The sequence below is a fragment of the Sciurus carolinensis genome, chromosome 16, assembly GCF_902686445.1.
Source record: "Sciurus carolinensis chromosome 16, mSciCar1.2, whole genome shotgun sequence".
In the NCBI taxonomy this organism is placed as follows: Eukaryota; Metazoa; Chordata; class Mammalia; order Rodentia; family Sciuridae; genus Sciurus; species Sciurus carolinensis.
Window position 1 is genome coordinate 11870784 of NC_062228.1, and position 27712 is coordinate 11898495.

The 27712-nt window shown below is 48.8% G+C and overlaps 3 protein-coding genes across 6 annotated transcripts in view; 1 reads left to right on the forward strand and 2 right to left on the reverse strand.

Annotated features, from left to right (window-relative positions):
- The window catches only part of Pdpr (pyruvate dehydrogenase phosphatase regulatory subunit), a 55262-nt gene extending 49960 nt beyond the window's left edge, over positions 1-5302 (reverse strand). Inside the window, exon 1 of one of the 2 annotated variants that reach the window (XM_047529677.1) lies at positions 5061-5302. The gene's annotated coding sequence lies outside the window, so the exon portion shown is untranslated. The remainder of the gene's footprint in view (positions 1-5060) is intronic. The other variant, XM_047529678.1, reaches the window with a different exon arrangement.
- A 1859-nt stretch (positions 5303-7161) lies between these two features.
- LOC124967448 (formin-binding protein 1-like) lies at positions 7162-12311 on the reverse strand. Its single transcript, XM_047529757.1, has 2 exons — positions 11735-12311; positions 7162-7275 (listed from the first exon to the last, which is right to left on the reverse strand). Exons 1-2 carry the CDS (start codon positions 12077-12079, stop codon positions 7231-7233), a joined length of 390 nt encoding a protein of 129 aa, XP_047385713.1. The 5' UTR covers positions 12080-12311; the 3' UTR covers positions 7162-7230.
- Clec18c (C-type lectin domain family 18 member C) lies at positions 11598-27599 on the forward strand. Of its 3 annotated transcripts, none has more exons than XM_047529756.1 (13): positions 11598-11725; positions 16574-16811; positions 17379-17470; positions 19757-19984; positions 21947-22044; positions 22430-22551; positions 22702-22809; positions 23379-23471; positions 23853-23959; positions 24509-24638; positions 24997-25093; positions 26167-26258; positions 26752-27599. In XM_047529756.1, exons 2-13 carry the CDS (start codon positions 16670-16672, stop codon positions 26787-26789), a joined length of 1347 nt encoding a protein of 448 aa, XP_047385712.1. In that variant the 5' UTR covers positions 11598-11725; positions 16574-16669; the 3' UTR covers positions 26790-27599. The 3 variants fall into 3 exon arrangements, with proteins under 3 accessions (XP_047385712.1, XP_047385710.1, XP_047385711.1); XM_047529754.1 differs by lacking the exon at positions 11598-11725 and adding an exon at positions 16286-16401; XM_047529755.1 differs by lacking the exons at positions 11598-11725; positions 16574-16811; positions 17379-17470 and adding an exon at positions 18949-19115.
- Positions 27600-27712: the final 113 nt, after the last annotated feature.

A 27712-nucleotide genomic window follows, 5' to 3' on the forward strand; every position in this document is an offset into this window, starting at 1 on the left:
GGCAGAGGCATGTCACAGATGCCAAGAGAAGAAAGTGTTTCAAGAAGAGGTTAACTTCAGGGCCTGGGGATGTAGCTCAGTGGTACAGCACATGCCTAGCATCCATGAGGTCTTGGGTTTGATCCCCAATGCCACAAAAAAGGGCGGCTTGTGGAGGTTAACTGCAGATTGTGCTGAGCGAATCAGGAAAGACCACCACGTGTCCACAGGGATGTGAAAACAAAGGCCTTGATGTCCTCAAAGAGGAAACATTTTCACCAAGCATTAGGGATAAAACAGAATAGAGCAAATTGAACAGCAGAGAAGGGAGTAGAGACAACTCCATTACATTTTGCTCTGAAGGGGAGTAGAAAATGAGAAGAGAAAAATGTGGGGTAAAGCAAGGTTGTTTGCTTTTTAAAAGAAGGGAGATATTAAGAGAATGTTTCACTACTGGTGGGAATGGTCCAGCAGAAGGGAAAGAGGACTGATATCAAAGAATGGAATCCTTCAGAAGGAAAGAAGAAATGGGCCCAGAATCCAAGTGAAGGATAGCAGGCCTCAAGCTTCCACAGGTGGTGTGATGGAGATTTAAGTACTAGACATCTTTCCCTGGGAAGGAGAGGATTATTAGTCATGGTAGGCTTATCATTTACACACACAAGTTAGAGTTGGTAAGTAAGCACAATTTTACAAGACAACAAATATAATAGGTTAGAGAAGAAAAAAAGTAAAGGCTAGAGCCACTAATAGAAACAGAAAGTAGACTAGGAAAGTAGGATATGGGCTGAGTCGTGGGGGGTAAAATTTGAACAGAAACAAAGGGATGGGAAACACACAAGAGAAAGGTTAGAATAAATATGACTGTGACATCTTCCTGGGAGGACAGTAAGAAACCTGGCATGGAGGCTAAAAGGTCTATAATGAATGCGGGAAGTAGGAACTGAAGGTTGAGCCAGACCTTACAGACTGAATACTTGGTCTTATGTGGTCAGTTATATAATGAGTTACTATAGGATGAATGTGACAAAGACAGGGTTTAAACAAAAAAAAAAAATTTTCCCAAACTGAGTGTGTGTGCATGTGCGTATAGTTTTTTTTTTTTTTTGAGAAGAGGAAGCAAGGTAATAAATATACTGTAAACAGAAAGTTCCCCCCAAATTAAGCCTTTTTAAAAATTTTTCTCTTTACTTCTTCAACACTTAAAAAAAGTCAGTTACATTGTTCCACTTTTTTTAATTATTAAAATCTTTATTTTTACAGACTGCATTTTGATTCACTGTACACAAATGGGGTACAATTTTTCATTTCTATGGTTGTACACGATGTAGATTCAAACAAAACTAGCAGCAAAACAGAGGACTGTTTTAAGAAATGGAAGACTGATCTACAGGCTATGCTAGCATTAAAGTACAAGAAGATGAGGGCTAGAGACACAGGGAGTAGTAACCATGTGAGCATCAGGGCAGCGAGTAAAGCAACTACCAACTATCAGCATCCCAACCCACAGGTGACTCTCCCCATAAGCCCATGCTGTCATGTCCACCCATCAGAGAGGACTCAGATCTGCAATCAATGCAGGCACAGACTGCACGGCAAGAAAAACCCATGCAAGTGGCAAATGATTATCATGGCCACCTTGTGATTGCCACCATGCCTAACCTTCCTGGTCCCTGGTATCTGTAAGTTTCTCTGCACAGCTAGTCTTTCTATATTCTCATAGAAACGTAGCCAATCTCTCTTCATGGTCCATTCCCCTGCAGACTTCTCTCCTGTGCTTTCCAGACCACCATTCCCACATCAAACACTCATCCTTCACAAGGGAAATGCAGGGTTCATAAAGGAACTGCCAATGACACATGGTCCTGAGTCACCCACCTGAACTGGCCATCCTCCTGGCTTCCTAACCATTACCATCTTATCATGCTCAAAAAGCCCTCACTCCTTCAGACTAAGGCTAGCAGGCACCCCAACAGGTCAAGGCTCCCCCACAGACAGGTTCTGAATCCTCAGCATGCTCTTCTGTCACCTTCCACCCACCTCCTTTCTTTCCTCCAAGCAGCCTGTCTCAGTTCCTTCCTGAAACCCCGCCTGTGAACCTACCTGAACCTGCAACTCTGCTAGTGAATCTCTCCACTAGTGCCCCAGCCCACCCCCTCCTCCCTTCTCTGCACCCCAGCTCCATTGACTGTCCTCTCTTTTATGCACCTGCAATGTTTCTGTGCCACTTGGCTCCTTCTCAGCATTTTAATATGCTCAAGTCTTTCCTAGGTGATTTAAGACATGAAACAAAAGCTCCACAACTTTCTTCAGTTAGCACTTTTTTTTTCCTTGTGGTACTGGGTATTGAACCCACTCTATAACGAAGCAACACCCCCATCCCTTTTTATTTTAAGACAGGGTCTCACGAGATTCCTGAGGCTGGCCTCAAATTTTCCATTCTCCTGCCTCATCCTCCCTGGGATTACAGGCATGCATCACCATGCCTGGATTTAGAATTTTTAAAATTAAAAGTTGGTAATTGAGCTAGATTGCAAGTTCAAAGCCTGCCTTGGCAACTTATTGAGACCCTATCACAAACTAAAAAGGATTGGGGATGTAGATCAGTGGTAGAGCACTCCTGGGTTCATTCTCCCGTATCATTGAAAACAAACAAAAAATCTAAATCGCAAAGTATAGTCTTCACAAAAACTGAAAAACAGGAAGGAAGATTTCCCACCACACAAAGATCACCAATATCAGTACTAATGGTATTTTAATACAATTTTTGATTCTACAGCAATGGACTGCCCTGATGGCACCGTGTGACATCATACGGATCTTAAGTGTTAATTTACTCATACCTTAGTAATTTGCCAATCTGACAGACAATTTTAAACAGAAATTCATTCTTGAGCTGAGGACGTAGCTAAGTGGTAGAGTGCTTGACTCCGATGCCAAAGGCCCTGGATTCAATCCCCAACACCACACATATACACACAAAACCCTAGCAACCTGTCATTTTCACTTGACAATAAACTAGTAAACAGAAAAGACTGCATATACTGTTTTACACTTTCCCCCATTCTGATCTCTCCTTAACTTAAAGCATTCAGACATCAGCCCCACCACAGCACTGACACTGCTTTTGCCAATAACACTCAAGTTGTTTTCCAAGAACACTTTCCTGGCACTATAACACTTGACCTCTCAACAGTAATTAACAGTTGATCATTTCTTCCTACCCACACACAGGGTCCTGGTTTGATCTCTACAACTCCTTTCCTAGACACTTCTTTGCTGGTTCCTCTCCTCTGCCCCTGGTTCTCAGGATTTTATGAGGTCCATTTCTCTCCTTCCATACACTCCACCAGGGTGATTTCAGTTTCACCATGACTGATGGCCTAACCCACCACATCCTGAACTTCAGATGTACTTATGGAGTACAGAATAACCAACTCCACTTAATCTGACAGATAAAATCCATCAACCTACAACCTGCTCATCACTGTATGCCCACATGTTATAAACAAAGGAGATAGGGAAAATGTCATTGATGACTGGAGATCTCAAGATTAGACTCCCAGATTTGAGGGGATATCAAAATACTTCGATTTTTTTAAAGTCAAGTATTTTTATGGGTAGCTACAATATGCCAGATACTGCATACGCACTGAATATTCACAACCTTAAGAAGTAGATATCATCATCATTTCTATTTTACTTTTGAAGAAACTGAGTTACAGATTATGTACAGTGATTCACCCTAACTCCTGTATCCTAGTGAGGGCACAACCAGGATTCAAACCTGCCATTTATCACCACTCCATACTACCTTCCCAATAAAAGGAGATGAGCCAGGACAGGGCAGCTTTGAGAACAGAACCTAAGGTCCACCCCCAAGCAGGAAAAAGGGAATTGCAAAGGTGGTAGAAGAAACTTGACAACAGAGGAGTTTCAAGATGGAATGAACTCTGTTAAAAGGTCAGGCTGGTAAGAACAAAAAGACTGTTGACCTTGTGCTTCAAGAGACTGAAAAGGTGAGGGAAGAGTTTAAAGTAAACACCAGAGGAAAAACTCCAGCAGGTTTGGCAGAAAAACGAAAGCGATGCTTGACAGCAAAGGAGGTAAAGCCAGTGAGAAAGACACTGAAGATGACAAAGAAATGAAACACTATCTGGTTTAAAGAGAATTTGTCTTAAAGTTCTTGAAAATGACTGTAATATTCTCTGAACAACTGCTAAACAACCTTAAGATGAGGAGTGGTTCTACTCAGATCTGCTCACACCAACAGCAGCAAGGTGAGAGGGCTAACCCCCGAGTTACAGCAATCGGAACGGGTTGGCTGCAGGTCACAAGGAAGTTTTGGTGAGTGTTAGTGGACTAAAACATGTGCCACACGTGCCTCAGAAGAACCACCAGGGACACCAATTTAAAAGCTAAAGTCCCAGGCTCCACTTTTGGAGATTGCTCCTGTTGGTCCAAGGTGCCATATTTTTCAACAAATACACCAGGTGATCAAGAGTTTAAGAAACGGGGCTGGGGAGATAGCTCAGTTGGTAGAGTGACTTGCCTTGCAAGCACGAGGCCCTGGGTTCAATCCCCAGCACCACAAATTTTTAAAAGAGAGTTTAAGAAACGAATATAAAAACAGTCCCAAAGTGCCACGCATTAAGAGGAAAGCCCACTGCCCTGGCCTAGACTGTCAGATAACTTCTGCCAGACTCTGCAGCATCTCGAGTTAGTAGAGCACAGGTGGAGCACACGTTTCAAGGCGGGAAAATTATTCCACCTGCGGAGTTGACTGCGCTGCAAGAAAGTGCACGTCAGAGCCGCCGCCGGGTCACCGGCTGGGCAACTGGCTGAAATGTGCACGCCTGGAAGAGCCAGTGGGAAGGCCCGGACGGCCGGCACGGGGCCCCCAGGTCCAGCTCGGGTGGACCGAGTCCTGACGTCAGGACGCGTCTTCCCAGGAGGGCAAGGCGAAGCCGACGGGGAGCTGGGGCAACGCGGGACCGCTCCTTGGACAGATGCAAGCGCGAGGCGGGGAACACCGGGGGTCCCGGGGCGCTAGGGCCGCGCGCCCGGAGTGGTCTCCTTACCTCACCGGTCGCACGCGCTCCGCGCTCAGCAACACCCCGGCGGAAGCGAGGCGCTTGCACGGCGGTTGTCCGGGGGTCGCCGAAGGTGGCCGCGGGCCGGAGAGCGGGAAGCGGGTTCCGGAGGAGGGGCGGGCCGGAGGAATAAAAAGTTCCGGGGAAGCCGCGGCCCGCGACCTTCCGCGCTTTACGGCCCCCAGCAAGGGTACGGCGAGCGCGCGACCTCGGCTACAAACGAGCGCGCCGTGACGTCAGCGCGGAGGCCCCGCCCCTGCCACGTGAGCTTGTTTGGGTCTCGCGAGGCTCCGCCCCGGTTTCAGAACTCGGGCCTGGGCCCCGCGTGGATCTCTGCAAGTGGGTCTGCGACGTTGGAGCTGCGCAGCAGGTTCCACTGGCGCGTGGGCGGCTTGGGGGGCTCTTGCTGCCCGGAGGCCTGTGACCAGGCCCCGCCCCCGTGGGTCCGCAGCCCAGAACCGCGGCCAGTCCAGCGCCTAGAAGACCCGGAACCGGTGGTCGCGCTGCTGCCTCAGGTCGCTGCCGGCTTCCTAGCGAAGCTCTGGCATTGCGGACCCTAAGGCGACGTGCTGGCCTGGCCAGACCTCGGAGGCACGATTAGCGGACCAGAGTTCCCGCCGACCTCACTCGTGGCTCCTTTCCAGTTTGTCCGGGCTCTGAGGAAGAGCCTCTCAGTCGCTCGAGCCTCAGACAAGTCCCCCGTCCACCGCCCCCACTCCTGCCACAGTCATCCAGTTTTCATGCCTTCCTAGAGCTCGCCCCCATCTCAAGTATCTCAGTTGAGACTTAGACGACTGCGGTTCGCACGGTGTAAGCCCGGCTCTCGGACCTCGGGCGGCAGAACCCTAGTCCCACGCACAGCCGTGTTCTCAGCACCTCGACCAGCGCCTCGCATCATCCAGGGTGGCCTTCTTGGAGCGGATGGAGACCGAATGGTGCAGCCACCACCGCACCTTGGGCCTCGCATAATCCATGATCCCTGGTTCCCGTTCTGTGAATTCAAGCCCTTTTCACCACACAAGCCAATCGCGGGGGGACGGGGGGTTGCTTCCTGGCCGTGACCAGGCTCTGTGCTTGTTGATGGGGTACAGCAGAGCACAAGGAAGAGGGGGTTCTGTCCTTAGAAAGTGGCAATAAAGCTCCCGGGCCCCCGTGTCACCATGCCATTGCACGCCTCCATAGCTTTTACCACACTCACTGGTCCGCGAACTTCACGAGCCCACCTGGAAGAGGTCAGCCTGTTAGAGGACTCAGACTCTGCCCCTTGCTCCTTGATAAGTGAACATTCCAGGCATCTGGACTCCTGGGCTCGATGAATCATTTCATACGTTAGGTAAGGGTTTAACACAACTTGTCCGAAAAAGAAAAAAACCTCTGACCCATCGGAGACATCTGGGAAGCCATTTCGGATGCCCTGATGAACTTTGGGGAGAGAAGCTTGACAAGTTTTCTTCATGAGCTATCTGGCTCTTGCCATTTCCAGGTTTATGAATTTGGGAGAAACCTAGTGTCCGCAGGGACAGTGGATGAAGTTAACAGTAACATGTTGATTCCCTTCTGTTTATATTGCAGTAAGTAGTGCAGTTAGATAGATCATTCCTACACCCCTTCCCCATCACCATTATTGGTTCTCCCCTTTTAAATGCTGCACCCAATAACCCTGCCAACAATGTGATTTCAGACATTGACCTCCAGCATTGTAAGGGAATAAGTTTTTGTTATTTCAAAAATTAAAAATATAAATAGCCAGGTGTGGTGACCCATGCCTGTAATCCCAGTGGCTCCGGAGGCCAAGGTAGGAGGGTCACCAAGTTCAAAGCCAGCCTCAGTAAAAGCGAGGCACTAAGCAATGCAGTGAGACCCTATCTCCTCTCCATATAAAATACAAAATAGGGCAGGGGATATGGCTCAGTGGTCTAGTGCCCCAAGTTCAATCTCTGTTACCCCCCCCAAATTAAAAATTAAAACAAATAAATGATAAAATGCTATATCCAAAAGCTCTTTGTGCTGTCAGTGGGTTTTATCCTTTGTAGTTTTCTATTCTTTGTAGTTTTTTATTCTTTGTAGTTTTTTATTCTTTGTAGTTATCCTTTGTAGTACTCTGTTGGGTGCATTCAAGAGAATTGTTCTTATGTTTTTGGCTCTTCTTCATACAATGTCAGAGTTGTTCTTGAATGATCCTGATTTCTGGGTGCTGAGCATCCTTTGAAGAATCAAACATAATTTATTAATGATGTTACTTATGAGATTTGGAAACAATTAACTTTTTACTTTGAAAACCTCTTCTACCTCCTTGTTTTTCTGTCAATTTATAAAAGGAAGGGAAGAGATTTTTACCAGGGTTACTTTGCACACCTAAACCTGGAGCTTGGTGCACCTCTTTCTCTAAGCCTAGTTCTAGTAGCTTATACCTCAGAATGTCAAATGGCAGATGGATGTAAGAAAAATGAGAAAGAAGGAAAGTTTGTTTCAGCCTGTAGGTTCCCATCACCCCACATAGTCTCTCCTTACTCAGAACAAGTTTATGTGGGGTAGGAATCCCTGCATCTCTTTTTGGGGGTGAAGGATTTTCTAGTTCTCACTCTCTGTTGACTCCTGGGATGTATAAAACAACATTGTAATTATTGTAATGTCCTGTAACTCATTCTTTGTGTTTGTCAGCATGCAATTCAGCTCAAGCCCCTTCTGTTCCTATGCAGAGTTAGCATATCATCCTGAAGATATTCTAGGCACTTCAGTAAATGGGATCTTTCTCCAGAGCCTGGGTGACTCTGGACACATAGTGTGACTGAACATTTCTGCCATCCTTGAACAGAGTATGAACTTTGTGCACTATACTTGTAGCCAGCTGGGTTTCAATGGATATTGTCTTTTTAATGTTACTAGGTGTGTAAACGAACAGACATTTCAGTTCCTCTTTCCATGCCCACTTGTGAAATGTCCATCATCCAAAGTCACTTGCTTTATAATAATAATAATGTTATATAATAATAATGTTATATATTATATTATTTGCCATCATTAGGATAAACAATGTACACAAAACCATTTATACCTGTGATACAAGGTGTTAAAAGCAAATTGGAAAATAAGATAGAGTCAGGACTGTGCCCAAGTCTCTAACTTTGTCATTTTATTGAAACTTCACTAAAACTGTGGACAATAGATGAGAGTATCCCTAGTTCATGGATGAAGAAGATGAGGCTTACTTGAAAGACCTATGCAGGTAAGAGCTAGTGCCATGTTATAGACCAGCGGTGCTGCCTTAGAATCACCTGGGGTCTAAGGCAGCACAATAAACAATAGCCTCTGAATGAAAGTATAATCAACAAGACTGAAGGACAAAATATTCCTAAAGAGGTTTACAAAAACTTGCTTTTTATCTTGAAGTCACTGGATACAGACTATTTAAGAGTCCTGAGGAGAAATAAAAGTTGTTTAAATTTTTTTGTAGAAGAGGGAGGATGAAAGTGTCTTTTAAAAAGTTATGAAAGGGAGCTGGGATGCAGTGGTGCAGTCCTGAAATCTCAGTAATTCTGAGGCTAATCACAAGGTCAAGGCAACCCTCGACAGTTTAGAGAGATCTTGTCGCAAAAAGGGGGAGGAGTCCCCAGTTGTCGCGGAGACAGTCTAAAAAAAAAAAAAAAAAAAAAAAAAAAAAAAAAACCATGGCGTCCTCTCCATCTATTCAGTGGAGCCTTTCCTTCCCTAGAACAGTGTCCCCATTACCCTTTTCTGATGTCTCTCCATATCTCCCCTGCTGTTTCTGGACCCAATTCCCGCCCTAGGAGGACGGGGTTCATTGAAACTCGAACATCTTGCACTATGCCTGCATTTCAGAGACGATGAAAGAAATGGGGAAAGGGAGAGGGAATTTTTAATTTAAATGTTTTAAAGTTTTTAAAATGTTTGCCGCCGGGCTCGGTGGCGCACGCCTATAATCCCAGCAGCTCAGGAGGCTGAGGCAGGAGGATCGCAAGTTCAAAGCCAGCCTCAGCAATTTAGCGAGGCCCTAAGCAACTTAGTGAAACCCTCTCTCAAAATAAAAATAAAAAGGGCCGGGGATATTGCTCAGTGGTTAATCACCCTTGAGTTCAATCAATAAGTGGAAAAAAAAAAAGTTTGCCGATATTTATAATGAGAATCAAGAGGAGCATGCTGGAGTCGCCACCGATGGCGTGGGATGCCTTTACAGCGCTTCTCCACTGCATCTACCAGTAGGTGGCGCTGTGGTCTGTGAATTGAGAATTCCCGTGTTCCCACAGCTCCTCCCATTTAGTGGACTGTGGCGTTTAATTAGAAACCCAAGTCAGACTAATAAAATCTCCCTCTGAAGGTTAATTCATTGTGACCTCGATGGTAGAGAGTGCCACAGGCCTTTGGGGCAGCTTTGAAAAGAGCGATGCGCCCTTTCTTTAGCTGCGTGTTCCCTTGAAAGGCTCTACAGTGTCAGGGACCCTCAGACCCTGCAGGAGTTCTGAGGCATTATCTGACTCTGGACCCTCAGCATCCCAGCTTGTCCTGACCATGACCTTGAGCTGGACCTGGCCTTGGTCTGAATGCTAGTGTTACTTCCCCTTGGTTATGACCTTGGGCAGTTGCCTTTCCTAGACCTTTGCATTAGTCAGTACTCTCCTGAGAAACAACCGAAAATAAATATACAACAGAAAAAGAAAAAGAAAGATTTATTTTAAGGAATTGGTTCAATTAATTGTGGAAGTTGGTAAATCTGAAGTCTGTAGAACAGGCCAGCAGGCTGAAAAGTAAGGGAAGAGCTGACTTTGCCATCTCAAGTTCAAAGAATTGGAGGTACAATTCCTTTCTTCAGGGAACTTAGTCTTTCTCTTAGTGCCTTCCACTATTTAGATAAAACTCACCCATAGCATTGAGAGTAATCTACCCTACTTGAAGTCTATTGATTTAAATGTTAATCACATCTATAAAATATTTTTACAGCAGTGTCTAGACTGGCATTTAACCAAACATCTGGGTACCATAGCCATATCAATTTTAAGCCCCATTTCTGCAGGGGATAGGGATATTAGCTGAGCAGGATTATCTAAGATGGATAAGGGCTTAGGTTCAATTCCAAACACCACAAAAGAAAAAGGAAAAAGAAATTTCCCCATGTAGGATTACTGATAAATTAGCTGGGCAAGGTGCCTTATGCCTATAGTCCCAGTAACTGGGGAGGCTGGAGCAGAAGGATTGCAAATTCGAGGCTAGCCTCTGTAACTTAGGAAGACCCTGTCTCAAAAACAAATGTATTTATTTTGGTACAGGGATAGAACCCAGGGTGTTTAATCCCTGAGCCACATCCTCAGTCCTTTTTATATTTTATTTAGAGTCTCTAAGCTATGTTGCTTAGGGTCTCATAAATTGTTGAGGTTGGCTTTGAACTCGAGATAGTCCTACCTCAGTCTCCCAAGCCTCTGGGATTACAGGTTTGCACCATCATGCTCCACTATCTAGAAATTGTTTAAAAAGCTGGGGACATGGGCTGGGTTTGTGACTCAGTGGTAGAGTGCAGGCCTAGTATACAGGAGGCCCTGGATTCAATTCTCAGCATCACATCAAAATAAAGGTATTGTGTCCACTTACAACTAAAACAATATTAAAAACAAAAGCTGGGGACATGGAGCTGGGACTGTAGCTCAGTGGCAGAGCTCTTGCCTAGCATGTGTGAATCACTGGGTTCAATCCTTAGTACCACATAAAAATAAATAAAGACATTCTGTTCATCTACAACAACAAAAAAATATTTCAAAAAAATGCTAGGGACATGGCTCAGTGATAGAGCATTTAATGCCTGTCATGTGCAAGGACTTGGGGTTCAATCCTTGTTTTAGTCAACTTTTCCACCACTGTGACCAAAAGGACTGACAGAACAATTTTAGAGTTTATCTGGTGCTCCCAGTTTCAGATTTTTTAGTCCATAGAAGGTCAACTCCATTACTCTGGGCCCAAGTGAACCAGAACATTGTGGTGGAAAGATGTAGAGGAGGAAAGCTGGCTAAGCAGCACAATCTGAGTGGGAGTGATAGGAGAAGAAATTCATGCCCTGTTTTTGATATTATGGGGGAAAGCCTTTAGTCTCGCCACGTTTGCTGAAGGTTTTTAAAAAAATATTTTAAAAATTTATTTTGGTACTGAGTTGAACCCAGGAGGGCTTTATCACTGAGCTACATCCCAACCCTTTTTATTTTTAAATTTTATTTATTTATTTATTTTTCTTGCAGTGCTGCAGATTGAACCCAGGACCTTATACTTGACAGGCAAGTACTCTATAAACTGAGCTATATCCCCAGTCCTATTTTTTATTTTTTATATTTTTTTATTTTTATTTTTTTAAGCACTTGTTAAATACCATTTATTTCATATAACATCACTCCCCCTCTTACTGTCGGATATATTCAAATATATTTAAATTCTCAGAGTGACTCATACCCTCGGCCAGTGGGAGAGTCTCACAGTGTCTGAGGGGCCCTTGAAATGTACGTGATAGACCCAGAGACAGTTTTTAGGAACATGCTGCTCCAAGGATTCTCAGAGGGGTCAGGCTCACACCGGCCGCTTCAGGTGTCTATCTCTTGAAATCCTCTAGGGACATTCCCCTGTTTCGGCCTCGTCTTTCAGGGGGAGATGGACAAAAGGTGCGTTACCGATTTCCTCTCCTGCTTCAGCTCCTGCACGTAGCGGGCCAGGTCCACCGTGATCTGTGTGGTCATGTTCTCGGAGATGACCTCGTGCTGTCCGGCGTAGTCGTTCATCTCATTCAGGGTGGAGAGGAAGGCTCTGCATGACCTGTACTTGTATTCTTCCTCCTCCTTCGAATTCTTCTTAGGTTGGTATTTCTTCGAAAGATTCCTGAGTTGCTTCGCATAGCTGAGCTCAATCTCTGTCCTTTCCTTTACAAACTTGATGTATTTCTCAAGAATGTCGACTCCCCACTGTGTATGTTTTTCTAAGTTGTCAAACTGATCCCAGAGCTCAGTGCCCCAGCTCATGGTGCAAGGGGCGGGAAGGGGCGCTCCGCGCGGCGGGCGCGGCTCTCCGGTCCCCCTCCCGGTGATCGCCTCGCCCCTCGAGATCCCCGCGACCGCGGAAAGACGGAGTCCGCGCGGCCGCCGCCTGCTCGGATCGCGGCTCCGGGCCCTGGGTCTCCTCCGCGGCTCCTCCTCCCAGTCGCTCCACAGCAAAATGGCCCGAGGAAGCAGCAGCCGCGGCCGCCGCAGCGCCCGCCCGCTCCACACCGGGAGAGCCCTATTTTTTATTTTGAGACCATTTCACTAAGTTGCTGAAGCTGGCCTCGAACTTGCAATCCTCAGCTGCCCGGCTTGCTGGGGATTATAGGCATGTGAGATTTTACCTGGCCAGAGCTTTTCTTTATAGGAAGACTTTTAATCAGTCTGTTCAATTGCTTTCATTGTGGTGGGTCCATACATATTTTCAATTTCTTCCTGTCAGTTTCGTTAACTTTTCCTTCAGGAATTTGTCCATTGCATTTACATTGTCTATTTTGTTGGCATCATATTGTCCTTAGTAGTCCCTTGCAACCTTTTGGTTATGGTGATGCTTCTGGGATGCAACCCAGGAACTTGAGCCTGCTAGGCATGCGCTCTAAAGCTGATCTGAACTCCCAATCCTACAACTTTTTTTTTCCTTGTTAAAAAAATTGTTTTAATTAGTTATGCATGACAGTAAAATGCACTTTGATATATAATGGAGTATAATTTCTTATTCTTCTGGTTATACATGATGTAGAATCCCACAAGTTGTATATTTATATATGTACATAGGACAATAATGTCTGATTCATTCTACTATCCTTCCTATCCCCTCCCTTCAATCCCCTCTACCTAATCTAAAGTAACTCTATTCTTCCATAGCCACCCCACCCCATTGTGAATTAGTATCTGCCTATTAGAGATCATCTGCTTTTGTTTTTTGGGGGACTGACTTATTTCTCTTAGCATATATTCTCCAGCTCCATGCATTTGCTGGCAAATGCCATAATTTCATTATGTTTTTGATTTCTGTAGAAACAGTTGTAATGATGTCCCCCTTTCCCTTTTTGATTTGGGTAATTTTGTCTTCTGGACATTATTTAAAAAAAAATTAAATGGTACAATCATGCCAGGCGTAGTGACCTACACCTGAAATCCCAGTGACACTGGAGGCTGAGGCAGAAGGATTTCAAGTTTAAGATGAGCCTCAACAAGTTAGCAAAGCCCTAAGCAACTTAGTGAGACCCTGTCTCAAAATCAGAGACAAAAAGGACTAGGGATGCAGCTCAGTTATAGAGTCTTTACCTAGCACACAAGAGGTTCCACTGCAGTACCAGAAAAAAAACAAACAAACAACAAAAAAAAAACTTAACTCACTGAATTGTATACTTAAGGTCTGTATAGTTGGTGTATGTAGATATATATTTATATGTACCAACATATCATTTCCTCTTTTTTATTTTTTAAATTTTGTGCATTTATTTATTTTGGTACTAAGGATTGAATTCAGGGGTGCTTCACCACTGAGCTACACACCTAGCCCTTTCTATTTTTTATTTTGAGACAGGGCCTTGCTAAGTTGTTGAGGCTGAGCCTCAAGCTTGCAATCCCTCCTGCCTCAGTCTCCTAAGTAGCCAGGATGGACGGGCATATGCCTCTGCACCTGGCTCCAAAATAAAGTTTTAAAAAATTAAAAATAAAGTAATAAGGGACTGGGGTTGTGGCTTAGTGGTAGAGCACTTGCCTAGCATGTGTGAGGCACTGGGTTTGATTCTCAGCACCACATATAAATAAATGAATAAAATAAAGATCTATCAACATCTGAAGAAAATTTAAAATAATAATGATAATAATAATAACAGGGACATATAATTTCTACAAGAGATAGGACCACAGGTATCCTGGAGTTGAATACAAATCTGAAAGATAATTTTTTGGAGAACATTAACATGATTTAATGGCTGTGGAAACATGAGCTTCTTCAGGAAGAGACACAATAGCTTAAACACAAATAGTTTTCTGAGAAAGAATACAAACAGAAAAGAGGTGTTCCCCAGGGACAAGCAGGAGAGGCAGGGGTACTGAATTAGTTTTCTGCCACTGAAACAAAATACCTTAAATAATTAACTTAAAAGAAGGAAAGGTTTATTTGGGCTCTCAAGTTCAGAGATGTCATTCCAGGGTGGGTTGGTTCCGTTGCTTTTGGGCTGTGGCGAGGCAGAATGTCATGGCCGGAGCATATGATGGGAAAAGCTGCTCATCTCATGGAAGCCAGGAGGCAGAGACTGGAAGGGGCCAGGGTTTGATATCCCCTTCAAGAGCCTGCCCTGTATGACCTAACTTCCTCCAACTAAGTCCCACCTCTTAAAGGGTCCACCCGCCTTCCAGTAACACCACAGGCTGGTGACCAAGGCCTTAGCATATGGGCCTGGAGGGACATTCCAGATCCAAACTATAGCAGGTGGATAGGTAGAGACATATGTCACAAAGCAAACAATGAAATATGAATCATAATACATGTTTATTGTAATAAACACTGTAATAACCTCATCTGGAGAAAGACACTGCAAGAACAGGCCCATTCTCAAAACACACCCCAACCACTGAGCAGGCTGCAGGACAAAGTTCAGACTCAGAAGGAAATACCATGTAAAACAAGGGGCAATGCCTTGGTAAGGGAGTCCACAGGGATTGTCATCCCTACTTTTTGTCATTGGATTCTGGGGCCTATGGGCACAAGGCCCAGGATCACACAGAGCATCCTGGTTGCAGCGTAGGCCTCAGGGGTCTGTCTAATATGTATTCACAGCCTTTCCTCTTCTAGCTCCTGAGACTGGGCTCACCCTAGCCTTCTCTCACAGTGAGCCTTGGCCTAGGACCACTATGACCCTTCGAAAGTTGTCCTACCCCAACCCTGAGAATATATTTTCCTCCCACCTGACCCAAGTGGCTGGCATTACACTACATGAGACAATGAGTCACATTTATCACTGAAGCCCAGGAGCAGGAACTGAGCCATTTAGTATACAGCATAGAGCAAGGTGGGAAAGTAGAACTCAGAAAAACCCACAACCGGAATTAAAGAACTAGAAAAGTAAAGGTAGAGGCCCTGAATTAGCTCTGATGCACCAGGAACTTGCTGGGTGACCTTGGACAAGTCCCTGAGACACACGGAGCCCCAGTTTCCTCTATTAAATGCTCCTTAGCATCGCACTTGCTTCCGCACTAGTTTGTGCCAACAAAAGGACTCACCCGTAAATGTGCTTTGTGGACTTTATTTAAAGGTGGCCATTGCTACGCATTACTGGGGTCTGGAAATGATGAGTTGGAGGTTACCAGGTCATCCATTTGAGGGAAAAGAAACTCTGAGACTCTAAGTTTTTGCAGGGACACACAGCCCCAGGCTGACTTCGGGTTCCTTGGTCCGGCCTTGCTTCCACTGCCTGACACTCATAATGATATCCACATTCCATCATTGCTTCCCAGAAAGCCAAGCCCTTGCATCTCAGCAGTGTTTCCATGGAGTTGACACCTCGACCCCGAGACAGTGCTGGCTCAGGGGTCAGGGGCCAGCACTGGTTGACTTCAAGGCTGTGCTTTGGGATGGCTGAATAACCTTTGATCGGCCCTGAGAGGAATGTGGGCATTGAGGTGTGGCCTTGTGAGATCTGCTTCAGTAATTCCCGTGCTATTGCGTAGGCCTCAGCCAGGCCCAGTCATCATGGCTCTGTGTGCCTTGCTGCTACATTGTGGCCTTATGGCCTAGAAGCGGACTTCTTCCCAGCAGCGCTGCAGTCAGCCACAGGCATCCATCACACACTCTCCTCCCTGCCTGCCTTGTCCCCTCCTGGCCCACAGTCACATGGGTGAGGGTGCTAGGCACCAGGGCTGGCTTCACCCCACCCCCATGCTGCCCAGACAGACTTCGGTAGGACTCTCCTTTCCTCCCGAAAGTACAGCCCCAGCCCACTCCCCTTCAAGCCCACTGGTGGCACCCGTCTGGTGTGCGGTTACCTCCTGCCTATGTTTAATTCATGGCAGGGAGTTGGGATGAGTTTCCCAAGAAAGGAAAGAACTCCCTTGGGGTCCTGCCCAGTTCCTGCTCTCCCCATAGGGAACAAAGCTGAAGCCCCAGACTCCTCCCTGGGTCTGGGGCTGGGGAACAGAAGCTGCTGATGGGCTTGGAGGACACTGTCCCAGCCAGGGAACAGCCACCAGTCACTAATCCACTGTTCTGGAATGTCTGCAGGCCAATCAGCGGGGTCTCTGGGGGCTCCCCGAGGGCGCTAATAATCCTGCAATGATTAGCAGGGGCCACGGAGGTCAGTGCACACTGCTCTGCCTGCTGTCGGTGGGGCAGACTGGCCAGGCTGCAGAGGCTGGAGCACGGAGGCTTCCAGGGGAGCCGGCTGTCTCTTTTCATGCCAGCACCAACAACGGGAGGCTGTTTGGACACACTGATTACTCACAGGGCCTCCCCCTTTTGTCTGCCAGCCCAGCCCGACTCCTCGAGATTGTGAAGAGCTCCATCTATCCTGGGAAGTGAGTTCGTCGGTGAGCCAGGCTGTGCCTGCAGCACCCGACTGGCCCATGCTGCAGCCAGAGCCCTCCCCAGGGCTGGGAGGCCAGTGCCACCGGCCTGGCCTCCTGCCCCTGCTCCTGACTCTCCTTGGCATTGCCTGGGCAGAGGTACAGCCACCCCAGCTACCAGAGCAGGCTCAAATGCCCAGAGGTAAGAAACACCCAGGGGAGGACAGAGGTAGAGGAGCCGCCAGCTTTGAGGAGGGGGTACCGGGGGATTTGGGGAAGGCAAGTCTCAGGCCTGAGCCCTGGGATGTGTTGGTGTGATTTGAGGAGGGACCCAAAAGGACAGTCCGGGGGCTTGATGGATGGGTGCTGGGGCTGGGAAGAAGAATGAGGGAATGGGCCCAGAGATGGGGTCAAGGAGGAGTACCAGCTGAAGTCTGCAGCTGATGCCCCAGAAGAGATGCAATGGCTGAAAGGAACCCCAGTCAGGGGGCTGCTTTGAGTCCCCCCACGCCTGTTCCCAGCCCCTCATTCTCTCCACACCGGGAGTCCCCCACCCCTCAGTCATGGCACTACTTTATACCTGGTCTTTCTCTTCTCACCCCCACTCCTGTCCCCGCCTCCCTCCATCTCCCACACACCCACCCCTTGCTCTTCTCTGTCTCAGGTCTTGTATCCTAGGGGTGAGGCTGCACTCTTACCTTGCCATGGGGACTGGCCCAGGTCCCGCTGCTCACTCTTCAGTAACCTGGCCTTCTCTCCCTGTCCCCAGCCCTAAGCAGGAAGGAGAGTTTCTTGCTCCTGTCCCTGCACAACCGCCTGCGCAGTCGGGTTCAACCTCCAGCAGCCAACATGCAGAGAATGGTGAGTGCCCCCAACTCCAGCTCCACCAGAGAAGGAGGGCAGCTGAAGGGACAGAGCCCTGAGGGGGCTCAGGAGGCCAAGTCAGTGCCAGGTGCCCTTCTGCCTGGATAGGGCTGGTGGGGACAGTCACCTTGCCCACTGAGGATCCATGGCCCCGATTGCTGAGGGGCTCTATAGCTTCCTCCTCCCCAGGAGGACCCTCAGTATGTGAGGTCAGCCCCCAAGCTCACACTTGCCTGAAGGACAGACCTCGGGCATTCCCTGGCATCCTGTTACCATGGAGGCCAGGAGACATGCCAGGAGCTGGGATCTCCTCCCCCAGGGAACAGGAGCTCTGCAGAGAATCCAGCGGGAAGGGAGGGTTGGGGAATGAGGAGGCAGAAGTGGCCTGCTGGGTTGTGGAGGGGCTTGTGTGCAACCAGAATCTATCTGGGCAGCAAGGAGGGCCTCTCAATGTCCTGCCTATTCACATATTCGCAGTTCACATTTTCACAGGAGCGAGCTGGGGGTGTGTGGGGGGAGCATATGGAAGTTTTCCCACCAACCTAATTGAGACTGCGGAGTTGGGACTCATCCTGAGCTCACGATGCTGCCCCCATGGTCTGAAACCTAGCAGCTCCAGCCCATGTTAACAGGTCAGGGAGGAAGGACAGGGCAGACTGGGTAGGGGCCAGGCAGGGTTCCCCATGGCTGCCTCCCATAAACTCCCATGAGGCTGGCAGCTACAGTGTGTGGGTGGCGACCTTGAGAGCTCAGGGGTCAGTTTCCCAGGAGGTGGGGGTGGGGCAGGCTAGAGGAGAGCAGGTCGCTTCTCCCCCCGCCCCCCCCCTCCCCCTCCCCCTTCCCTGCCCTGAGTGGCTTCTCTCCTTCTCAGGCCCAGGGCCTGTGTAGCCAGGATGCTTCCAGCTATAATACCAGACAGTCGGTGCTCCCTCCCAGGACCTGCAGTCAGGGGACAGCTTAGATCAGTTGGTTGGTAGTTGTAACTTTTCCAGGGCGCTTTGCAAAGTCCTAGAATGCCACCTTTCTAAAAAGGGCACAAGTGGAGCCCTACCACATCTCCCTCCCATTCTGTCCCATGTACCCTGTGGGCCTCCAAGGTTCTAGGATACCTGTTATTTGCACATGGTGGAGACTGAAGTCCTTGGGATGGTTCTGGCTTCTGAGGAGCCCTGGGGAGAACCCCCGACCTACCTTACAGCCCTCATCAGAGGTAAAATCGTAATGAACATAAGCCCAAGGTGAAGCTAGCTGTGGGTCTACCTGAGTGGAGTACCTTACTCCTGGCATCCATTCAATCCTCACAATCTCACTCTACAGGCATCTTATTGTACCCATTTTACAAATGAGGATGTTGAATCTCATGGAGACTGAGTGACTGCTGAAGGGCATGCAGGAGAAATGAGGTGGCTGGGTTGGAGGTGGGCGGAGTGGGGACAGGTCAGCTGGTGCTGGTGGGAAATGCAGATGAGCACCTGCAGAGCTCTCCACTCACTGGAGTCAAAATGCCCAGGCCTGGGGAACCTCTCACCCTTTTTTTCTCCACTAGTACTTCTGCATACTCCAGGGAATGGGGAGCCCAGGAGAATAGGATAGAGGCATGACTGCTGGGACTTTTTGCATTGCAGGAGGGAATCTTGGCCAGGTAGGAACAGCAGAATCCACACCGCCCCCCACCCTTTTTTTTTTTTTTTAGTTTTGAGCTACAGTCTCACTAAGTTCTGAGGTTGGTCTCAAACTTGCAATCCTCCTGCTTCAGCCTCCCAAGTTGCTGGGATTACAGACATGTGCCACTGTACCTGACATAGCAGAGCCTATGGCCAGGGCCAGCTTTACCTAAAGGCAAACAGATCCAGTCTTTGCAAGGCCTGAGCATTGCCCAGGGCTCACATTACTAGATGGGAGATGACAGCAGAAGCCTGTTCCATCACCTGGTCTGATACTGTTCCCTGGGCAGGACCAAAGATCATCCATGTGGAACTCAAGAAATAGAGGATCAGTCCTGGGCAAAGCCAGGCTCTAGGTCAGTTATCAGACTTGAGTTGTGCCTTCCCAACACACCTTGGAGAGGTCCTGGGTTTCTGCCTGACCCTCCCTGGCACCATGCAGTGGGTAAACCAGCTCAGAGCATTAGGCAGCCAGGCAGGACTCCCATCTACTCTCTCCACTCAGTGTGACCTGGCACCCCAAGGATGCTCAGAGACAGCGGGGGAGTCGATGCGTTGCCCAGGGGTCTCCTCCTTTGCCCAACGGTCTCTTATGGATACCTGTTTGTTCTGCCCCCAGGACTGGAGCGAGAGTCTTGCCCAACTGGCTCATGCCAGGGCAGCTCTCTGTGGTGCCTCAGCCCCGATCCTGACTTCTGCCCCTCCAGTGGGCTGGAACATGCAGCTGCTGCCTGCAGGCTTGGTGTCCTTTGTGGAAGTGGTCAGCCTCTGGTTTGCAGAGGGGCAGCATTATAGCCACACAGCAGCTGAGTGTGCCCACAACGCCACCTGCACTCACTACACTCAGGTGAGTGTGTTGCAGGTGAGGCCAACTGATGGGAGCTGGATCATCTCAGAAGAGCCTATACTTTGTCCTAAATATTGGGATTCCTTTTTCTCCAATTTGTGTAGTTTTACTTTTTTCAAGGTGATTTACTTTTTTTCAAGGTTATTTGTTTTAAACATAAATTTTATAATGTGCCCCCTTTTGCCAAATACCTAGATTTAGATTTACTAATTTAAAGGCCTGCTCCTTCCCATTTCCCTACCACTCCCCAGAGGAACCTTCCCGAAATCAAGTATATATCATTCCCAAGTAAATTTTCTTTCTGTTTTTTTTTTTTTTTTTTTTTTTTAACAAATATTTACTGAGTGCCTTCTATATGCCTGGCACTATTTAGGCAATAAGGTGCAGTTTTGAAATACACAAGCAAAATCCAAGCATGTTTGAATAATTTTAACTAAAATCACCCAGACTACTTATAATGGTAGTGAAATTTACCTTTAATCTTTTATTGCACTGAATTCATAGAATTTGACCTATAGGATATTGATTCTTTGGTATTTGTTGAAACTTACTTCGTAGTCTAGTGAGAGATTGATATTTATAAAAGTTCCATGAGTTCCTAAAGAGAATGTATACGCTCAGATTATTGGATACATGTGTGTGACTACCTGTTCACATCTGCTGCCACAGGCAAGTCACCAATTTGTCATTTTCAGTGGCTACCAGAATTTGCTTAGCTGTTTCTGTGTATTGACCATTTGTGTTGTTCCAAATTTGCACTTATTCTAACACTGTGTGTGTGTGTGTGTGTGTGCGTGTATACGTGTGTGTGCACGTGCGTGCACATGCATTATACTGAGGATTTAACACAGGGTTACTTTACCACTAAGTTTTATCCCCAGTCCCTTTTATTTTTGTATTTTGAGACAGGATCTCACTAAGTTGCCAAGGCTGACCTCAAACTTGCAATCCTCCTGTCTCAGCCTCCTGAGTTGCTGGGATTACAGGTTTGCACCACTGTGCCTGGCTCTAAAACTTGAAGTTTAAAGACCTGTATCCATTATTTTTTTTCTGGTTGACACACTATCACAAAATTTAGCAGCCTATGATTCTGCAGGCTGACCACTTGGGTTGGGCTCAGCTGGAAGGTTCTCTGGTCTTAACTGGACCCCTCATGCAACTGCCATCAGCCAGTGGGAGGGATGGGAGGTGACTGTCAAGAATGGCACCAAGTGGTTCCTCTCTGCTCTAGTAGATCTTTCAACCCTATCAGGCTCCCCTGGGCTGTCCATGTGGTGACTGAGAATAAGTGGAAACTGCAAAGTCTCAAGGCTTAGGCTCAAAATCAGCTCAGTGTCACTTCTGCCACATTCTTTTAGCCAGATTCAAGGGTGGGGGGAAAGACACTACCTCTTGTTGCAAAAAGAATGGGCTAGCCAGACACTGTGGTGTACTCCTGTAATCCCAGGAGGCTGAGGCAGGAGGATTGTAAGTGCCAGGTCAGCCTCAGCAACTTAGTGAGATTCAGCAACCTAATGAGCTCCTGTCTCAAAATTAAAAAATAAACAAATAAAAGGCTGGGGCTGTAGCTCAGTGGTAAAGTGCCCATGGATTCAATCCCCCAGAAGAGAGCGGACTATAGCAAGAAGTGAAGGGTCACGCCCATATTTGCAATCTATCACAAGGCCCCTGATGTCCAAGCCTTTCTTTTGATGTTCTCCTCCACCTACCCCAACTCTCCCCTCCCTCCAAATATCTGCTCACCACTTCCACTCCCACTCGACTCAGAAAGGCTTCCTACATGATTCCCACCATCCTGAGAGCCCTGCCCGTAAAAGCTGTTCCCAAGGCCCTCAGGGAACATTCTGTGTGGATTGTGAACAAAGCCGTGCCCCCCAAGGCATGCACTGCCTGTGCTGCTGGCCCCCAGACCAGAGCGGGGGAGCCTGTGATAGGGTTTCTGAGCCACTGTGTCCCCTGCAGCTCGTGTGGGCTACTTCAAGTCAGCTGGGCTGTGGGCGACACTGGTGCTCTGTGGGCCGGGCCGCGATGGAAGCCTTTGTCTGTGCCTACTCTCCCGGGTAAGCCCCACAACGTAGGCTATGGGGAGGGCTAAGCAGGACACTTTCACCCAGCATGAGCTGCCCACCCACCCAAAAGGCCTTTACCCTTTGGTTTGTGCCCTGTGTGGGAGAGGGAAGAGGAGGGGAAGGAGAGGTGGTGGAAGATTCTGGACATGCAGAATGGGCTTGTCCATGATGTCCCTACGTGGAAGCATGAGCCTGGTTTCAGGGAATTTGTTTGGAGGTCATCTTCTCCTTCCTAGAAAATCTCCCTGTCTCACTCAGCTCCCTGACTCTGTGGCCAGACCAAAAGAGCTGAAGGGGCCTGCGGGGTAGGCAGCAAGGCACCCCTGCTTTGCCCAAGGCTGGGCCCTTCCAGATCCTCTGGCCCTTACTCTCACAGAGGCAACTGGAAGGTAAATGGAAAGACAATCGCCCCCTACAAGAAGGGCGCCTGGTGTTCGCTCTGCACAGCCAGTGTTTCTGGTTGCTTCAAGGCCTGGGACCATGCAGGGGGGCTCTGTGGTGAGTGTCCCACCCTTCCTGCCTCTTCCTGGGGCAGCAGGTGGCCCTGGCATGGGTGGCAACAGGCTGGACTGCCACCACCCAGGGAGGCACCTGCCTGGACTGCTGGGGGGGAGACCCCTTCTTAGAGTTCCCTCTGCGCCTGACCAGAGGTCCCCAGGAACCCATGTCGCATGAGCTGCCGGAACCATGGACACCTCAACATTAGCACCTGCCAATGCCACTGCCCCCCTGGCTACACGGGCAGATACTGTCAAGGTGAGGACATAGTGTCCATGCAGGCAGCACCGAGGGGTGAAGAGGGAGGTGAGCCTGGTTGTACCAACCCCTGCTGTGTGTCCTGGGGCTGGTGCAAGTGGGGTGGCTAGAGACTAAGAGCATTTTGAGGGAATCTCCGAGTAGGTTACTTGGGAGAACTTTCTGGGTTTGCATGTATTCATTCAATGAGCATTCATTGAGTACCAATGGTTTGCCAGGCCCTGTGCTATGCAGGGGACTCAAAATGGCCCTGAGGCTATGGGACAAAGGGAGGAGGACAGAATTAGGAAAAAGAAATGAGTTCTTGTTCCACTGCCCCCCAACTCTGTGACCATGGGCAGGTCACCTCCCAAACCCCATTTTGCTTCTTTCTACAATGAGGATCAAATCAAGGAAGCCAAGTGTGGTGACAGTTGGAAGCCCAGTTGGGCTCTGTCCCTGAGAGGGATGCTCTTGCTGTGGTAGGCATTAGCTGAATGTTCAAGGCCTGTGGGGAGCAGCACGGCGGGCAGTATGGCAGCCAGGTGGCTGGAGGCTGAGCGCTCTGCCCTCCTACCCTGTCCTGGCAGTACGGTGCAGCGTGCAGTGCCTGCATGGCAGGTTCCGGGAAGAGGAGTGCTCCTGTGTCTGCGACGTCGGCTATGGGGGAGCCCAGTGTGCCAGTGAGTCCTGCCCGAGGCCCCTCCCAGGATCCCCTTCCTTGGGGTACTGGACTGGGCTCTATCAGCTACAGGAGCCCATTGTGTGCATCTCTTCCCAGCTCTTCCCTCCGTATATTCGTAGTCTGAAATTGGCCATGGTGGGGGTATTTACACCATTGAAATTGATGAATAATTCAAACTATGAGTTGTATGTATATATATTTTGTAAGAGCGAGAGCTTATTGTCACACATTTAGCAGCAAATCATTGAGCCCACCTGCTTCCAGTTTGGAGCAGGTGACCGCAGGAAGGGGCCCCTTGAGCTTAGCTCTCTGGCAGGGTGAGGGAGGGTCATGACTCTAAGGTTGACACACACAAACTCAGTCCCCTCTGCTCCACCAGCCAAGGTGCACTTTCCTTTCCATACCTGTGACCTGAGGATTGATGGAGACTGCTTTATGGTGTCCTCGGAGGCAGACACCTATTATGGAGCCAAGATGAAATGCCAGGTTATGGCTGACCCCTACCTTCCCAGGGACTCTCCAGGTTCTCAGACCAGGGTTGGAATGGAGTGACCCTGGACTAAAACGTGGTTCCTTTGACTTCTGATCTTACTCTCTTCATTGGTATAAAGCAGAGGTCACAGACCCAGAGGCTCAGGAAGCCAGGAGGTCACTTGATGACCTGAGCAACTCAGGGACAAAGCCCCTCTGTCTAAGGAGCTGTCCTGACTCAACTCCAGATTCTGATTGCCAGGCAGCATTTCTTGACTAGTTAATGTTGCCAACATTGAATGTGGATATATTTAATGTACCATGAGGTTGAGACAAAACCTTTCTGAGGGCAGGACCCTGCCTGGCCTGTGGGCCTGTGTACAAACAGAGGAGAAGCTGGCAGGGAGGGAAAGGGGACCCCTATTCTTAGAGGCAAGAGATTGTTAGGGGTCGATATGATGAGGTCTGGTCAGCACACACATTTGTGGTGGGGTGGCAGGAAGGGAGAGAGGGCAGGCGTAAGCTCTGGGGGCCTGACATTGAGACCCGGGGTGGGGGTTACAGGAAAAGGGAGGGGTGCTAGCCCAGATTGAAAGCCAGAAAGTACAGGATATCCTCGCCTTCTACCTGGATCGCCTGGAGACCACCAACGAGGTGACTGACAGTGATTTTGAGACCAAGAACTTCTGGATTGGTGAGTGCCTGGCTGGCTGGGGTGTGGTGAGTGGGGACGGAGGGCTGGATGTGCCACAGAGTTCCAGGAACCCTGTGCTTGTGCTATGGCAACCCAGAGTACTCCCGAGCAAACAGCAAGGGAATGGTGAGGGCTTAGAGTCTAGAACAGGGAGGGCAGATGCTGACAAGTTCCTTCCCTGGGGAGGGAGCTGCAGGAGGGGTGAACCACGGTGCAGGGACAATGGCTAGAGGCACTGGGAAGAGGGGTTCAAGCGTTGGGGCCCAAAAGACATTAGGCAGCAGGATCCTGGGCTCAGGTGCTCCTTTCAGGGGCCCTGGGCTCTCAGATGATAGGCAGCCTTGGTACCCTGGCACAGGGCTCACCTACAAGATGACGAAGGACTCCTTCCGCTGGTCTACTGGGGAACATCAGTCCTTCAACAGTTTTGCTTTCGGGCAGCCTGACAACCAGGGGTAAGTCTGGGGTGCCTGCACTCCTCTGGGCCCCTTCTCACCTGGGCCTACTTGGCCGAGTTTTCAGACTCCACTGAAGAACCTCTACCCAGCCTGCTGCTCAGTCCAGCCCTTTGAGGCTCTGGGCCTGACCTGGTGCCCTGGTACCAGGGAAGTCTGGGCACAGCTGGTGCAGTCACAGGCCTGAGGTGAGGGAGGTAAAAATCAGAAGGTGTATCATATAAAAGCGAGGGAACCCAAGTCGGGCACAGTGGTACACACCTGTAAGCCCAGCAACTTGGAAGGTAAAAGACAGGAAGAGCACAAGTTTCAGCCAGCCTCAGTAACACAGAACCCTAGCAACTTAGACCCTGTCTAAAAATAAAAAATAAAAAGGAGAAGAGAGTTTAGTGGTAAAACGCCCCTGAGTTCAAACCCAAGTACTGCCCCCCTCAAAAAAATTGAGAACCCAAAAAGGCTTAATTCATCTGTCCACCCCCATTGTCCCCTCAGCTGTTCCTCTATCTATTATTCACTTGCCCTTCCCTCCACTGGCCTACCTGCCCTCTGCTTACACCAATACACCAGTTCTGGTGTTCTTCAGCTGTCTACCCACCTGCATCCTTCATGCACACAGCCACTCCCAGTTGACCCAACTAGCTGTCCTGTACCAAGGATCTTCTGGTTTATATGCCTTTGTCCTGGTCTTCAAGCCCAGGAATGCCCAGGGCAGGGTAGCAGGGGTGGAGGCAATGAGGCAATGTGGCAATGTGGTCACTATGAGCTCCGAATATCTTTCCCAGCCCTCCTTGCCAGTAACCAGGTCTGATTTGGCTCCAGATACATCTCCCAGCTGGGAGGGAAGGACATGGGCATATCTGTTCCAGGTTCATTCCACTGGCTGATGTGCTATAGTAGGAGACCTCCTGGCTTTCCTGAGAGAGTTTCAGCGCTCTGGAAGTGGGGCGGGTCTGGCTCCTAGCAACCCATCTGTGGCTGGAGGTGGCCTAATGCAGGCCTAATGAAAGGTTTAAGACTCTCCCAGATCCTGATTTCACACCTCCACTCCGAGCACCCTGTATTCTGGTCTGCAGGTTTGGCAACTGCGTGGAGCTGCAGGCAGCTGCTGCCTTCAACTGGAACGACCAACGCTGCAAAACTCGAAACCGTTACATCTGCCAGTTTGGTGAGGGCTGCTCTTGGTTCCCCTCCCCTGGTCCCCTGGGTATTGATGGCCCACTCTAGGCTGCTAGGATATCCAAGTCACCCACATAGAGTGTCTGAGCACACCAGTTCACAGAGGATGTCCTGCTTAGGACCTTGTACCTGCAAGTGTCTAAGGCCCAGGGGGGCTCAATGGGCCCAGCATCACATACAAGTCCATGCAGAGGCAAGACTGGAACATTTTTCTAAGGACTTCTCTAAGATCCCTCTCCTCCTATCATGAAAGTTGCCACCTGGGGTCTTGTTGGGTCCCTCAGTGTTCTCTGATTCCCTAATTCCAATAAACTATAGTGGATGGCAGAGGTGAAACCTGGTCCAGCACCAGCTCCCAGCAACAGGTCCTAGAAGGATGTGGGACCATGGCCATAGGCACTTCCAGACTGAGTGTAGCAGACTCTCCATCCCAGGACTGTCTGGGCTGCCACCAAGTCCTACCCTTATTACTTCCTTTCCAGCTCAAGAACACACTTCCAGGTGGAACCCAGGGCCCTGAGACCTGACCCGGCAGCTCTCCTGCCAGCCCCTCGGTACACTGGCCCTGCTGACCTGTCTACCCACTTGTGTGGAACAAAAGTCAGGCTAGGACAACAAGCCAATGTCCAAAATGAGTTCTCAGACCTTGCACAATGCAGGAAGTTGGGCAGAGGGTGGCATTGAAACAGGTGGGGGTGGGGAGGGGTGCTGGAGAAGCTTGGCATGGGAAGAGAAAGAGCCTGGGCCTCGGCTGGCTTGATTGAGAAGATGGGCTTCTGTGAGGCACTGAAGCAGAAGCCAGAGCTAGAAGTCAGAAGAAGCTGCCATCCTCCATCTGGGTCAAACCTCTGGGGCAGCTGGAGCTTTCACCTTCAGATGTTCCCCATGAAGGATAAAACTAAGTCACGAATCAGCTGGACTTGGAATTGCTCAGTTTGGAGAATTCAGATGACCCAGGATGATCCTCAGAAGATCAGAGGGGGCTTGTCATCTCACTTGCCCACCATTCATCTTGTTCCTTTCCTGCTCAGTCTTGTGACCCAGGCTGCCCTTTGGATATTTTCAGGCTCTCCAGTAATTTGGAAAGCTGACTGCCTCAGTAGGGGGTCCCTCCTCCGGCAACTCCCAGGGCTGGGTCTCAAGCAGGCAGGGTGGACACTGCCCTGAACATGATGTGTGTCAGTCTGTGTCTTGTCTCCACTGATGTGTGCTTTCAGGTGTCAGGGCTCCCTCATTCAGCTCCTCAAATATTGGAGCTAGCACTGAAGTACTGTGTCAGGCACTGTATTCAAAACTTGACATTTATTAACTCATTTAAACAGACATCCTTACTGAGAATTGAGTAGTGCTTATCTTCATTTCACAGTTGAAGAAATGCAGGCACAGAGAGGTTCAGTAACTTACCCAAGGTAATTAACGTTGGGAATCAAACCTGGTCAGTCC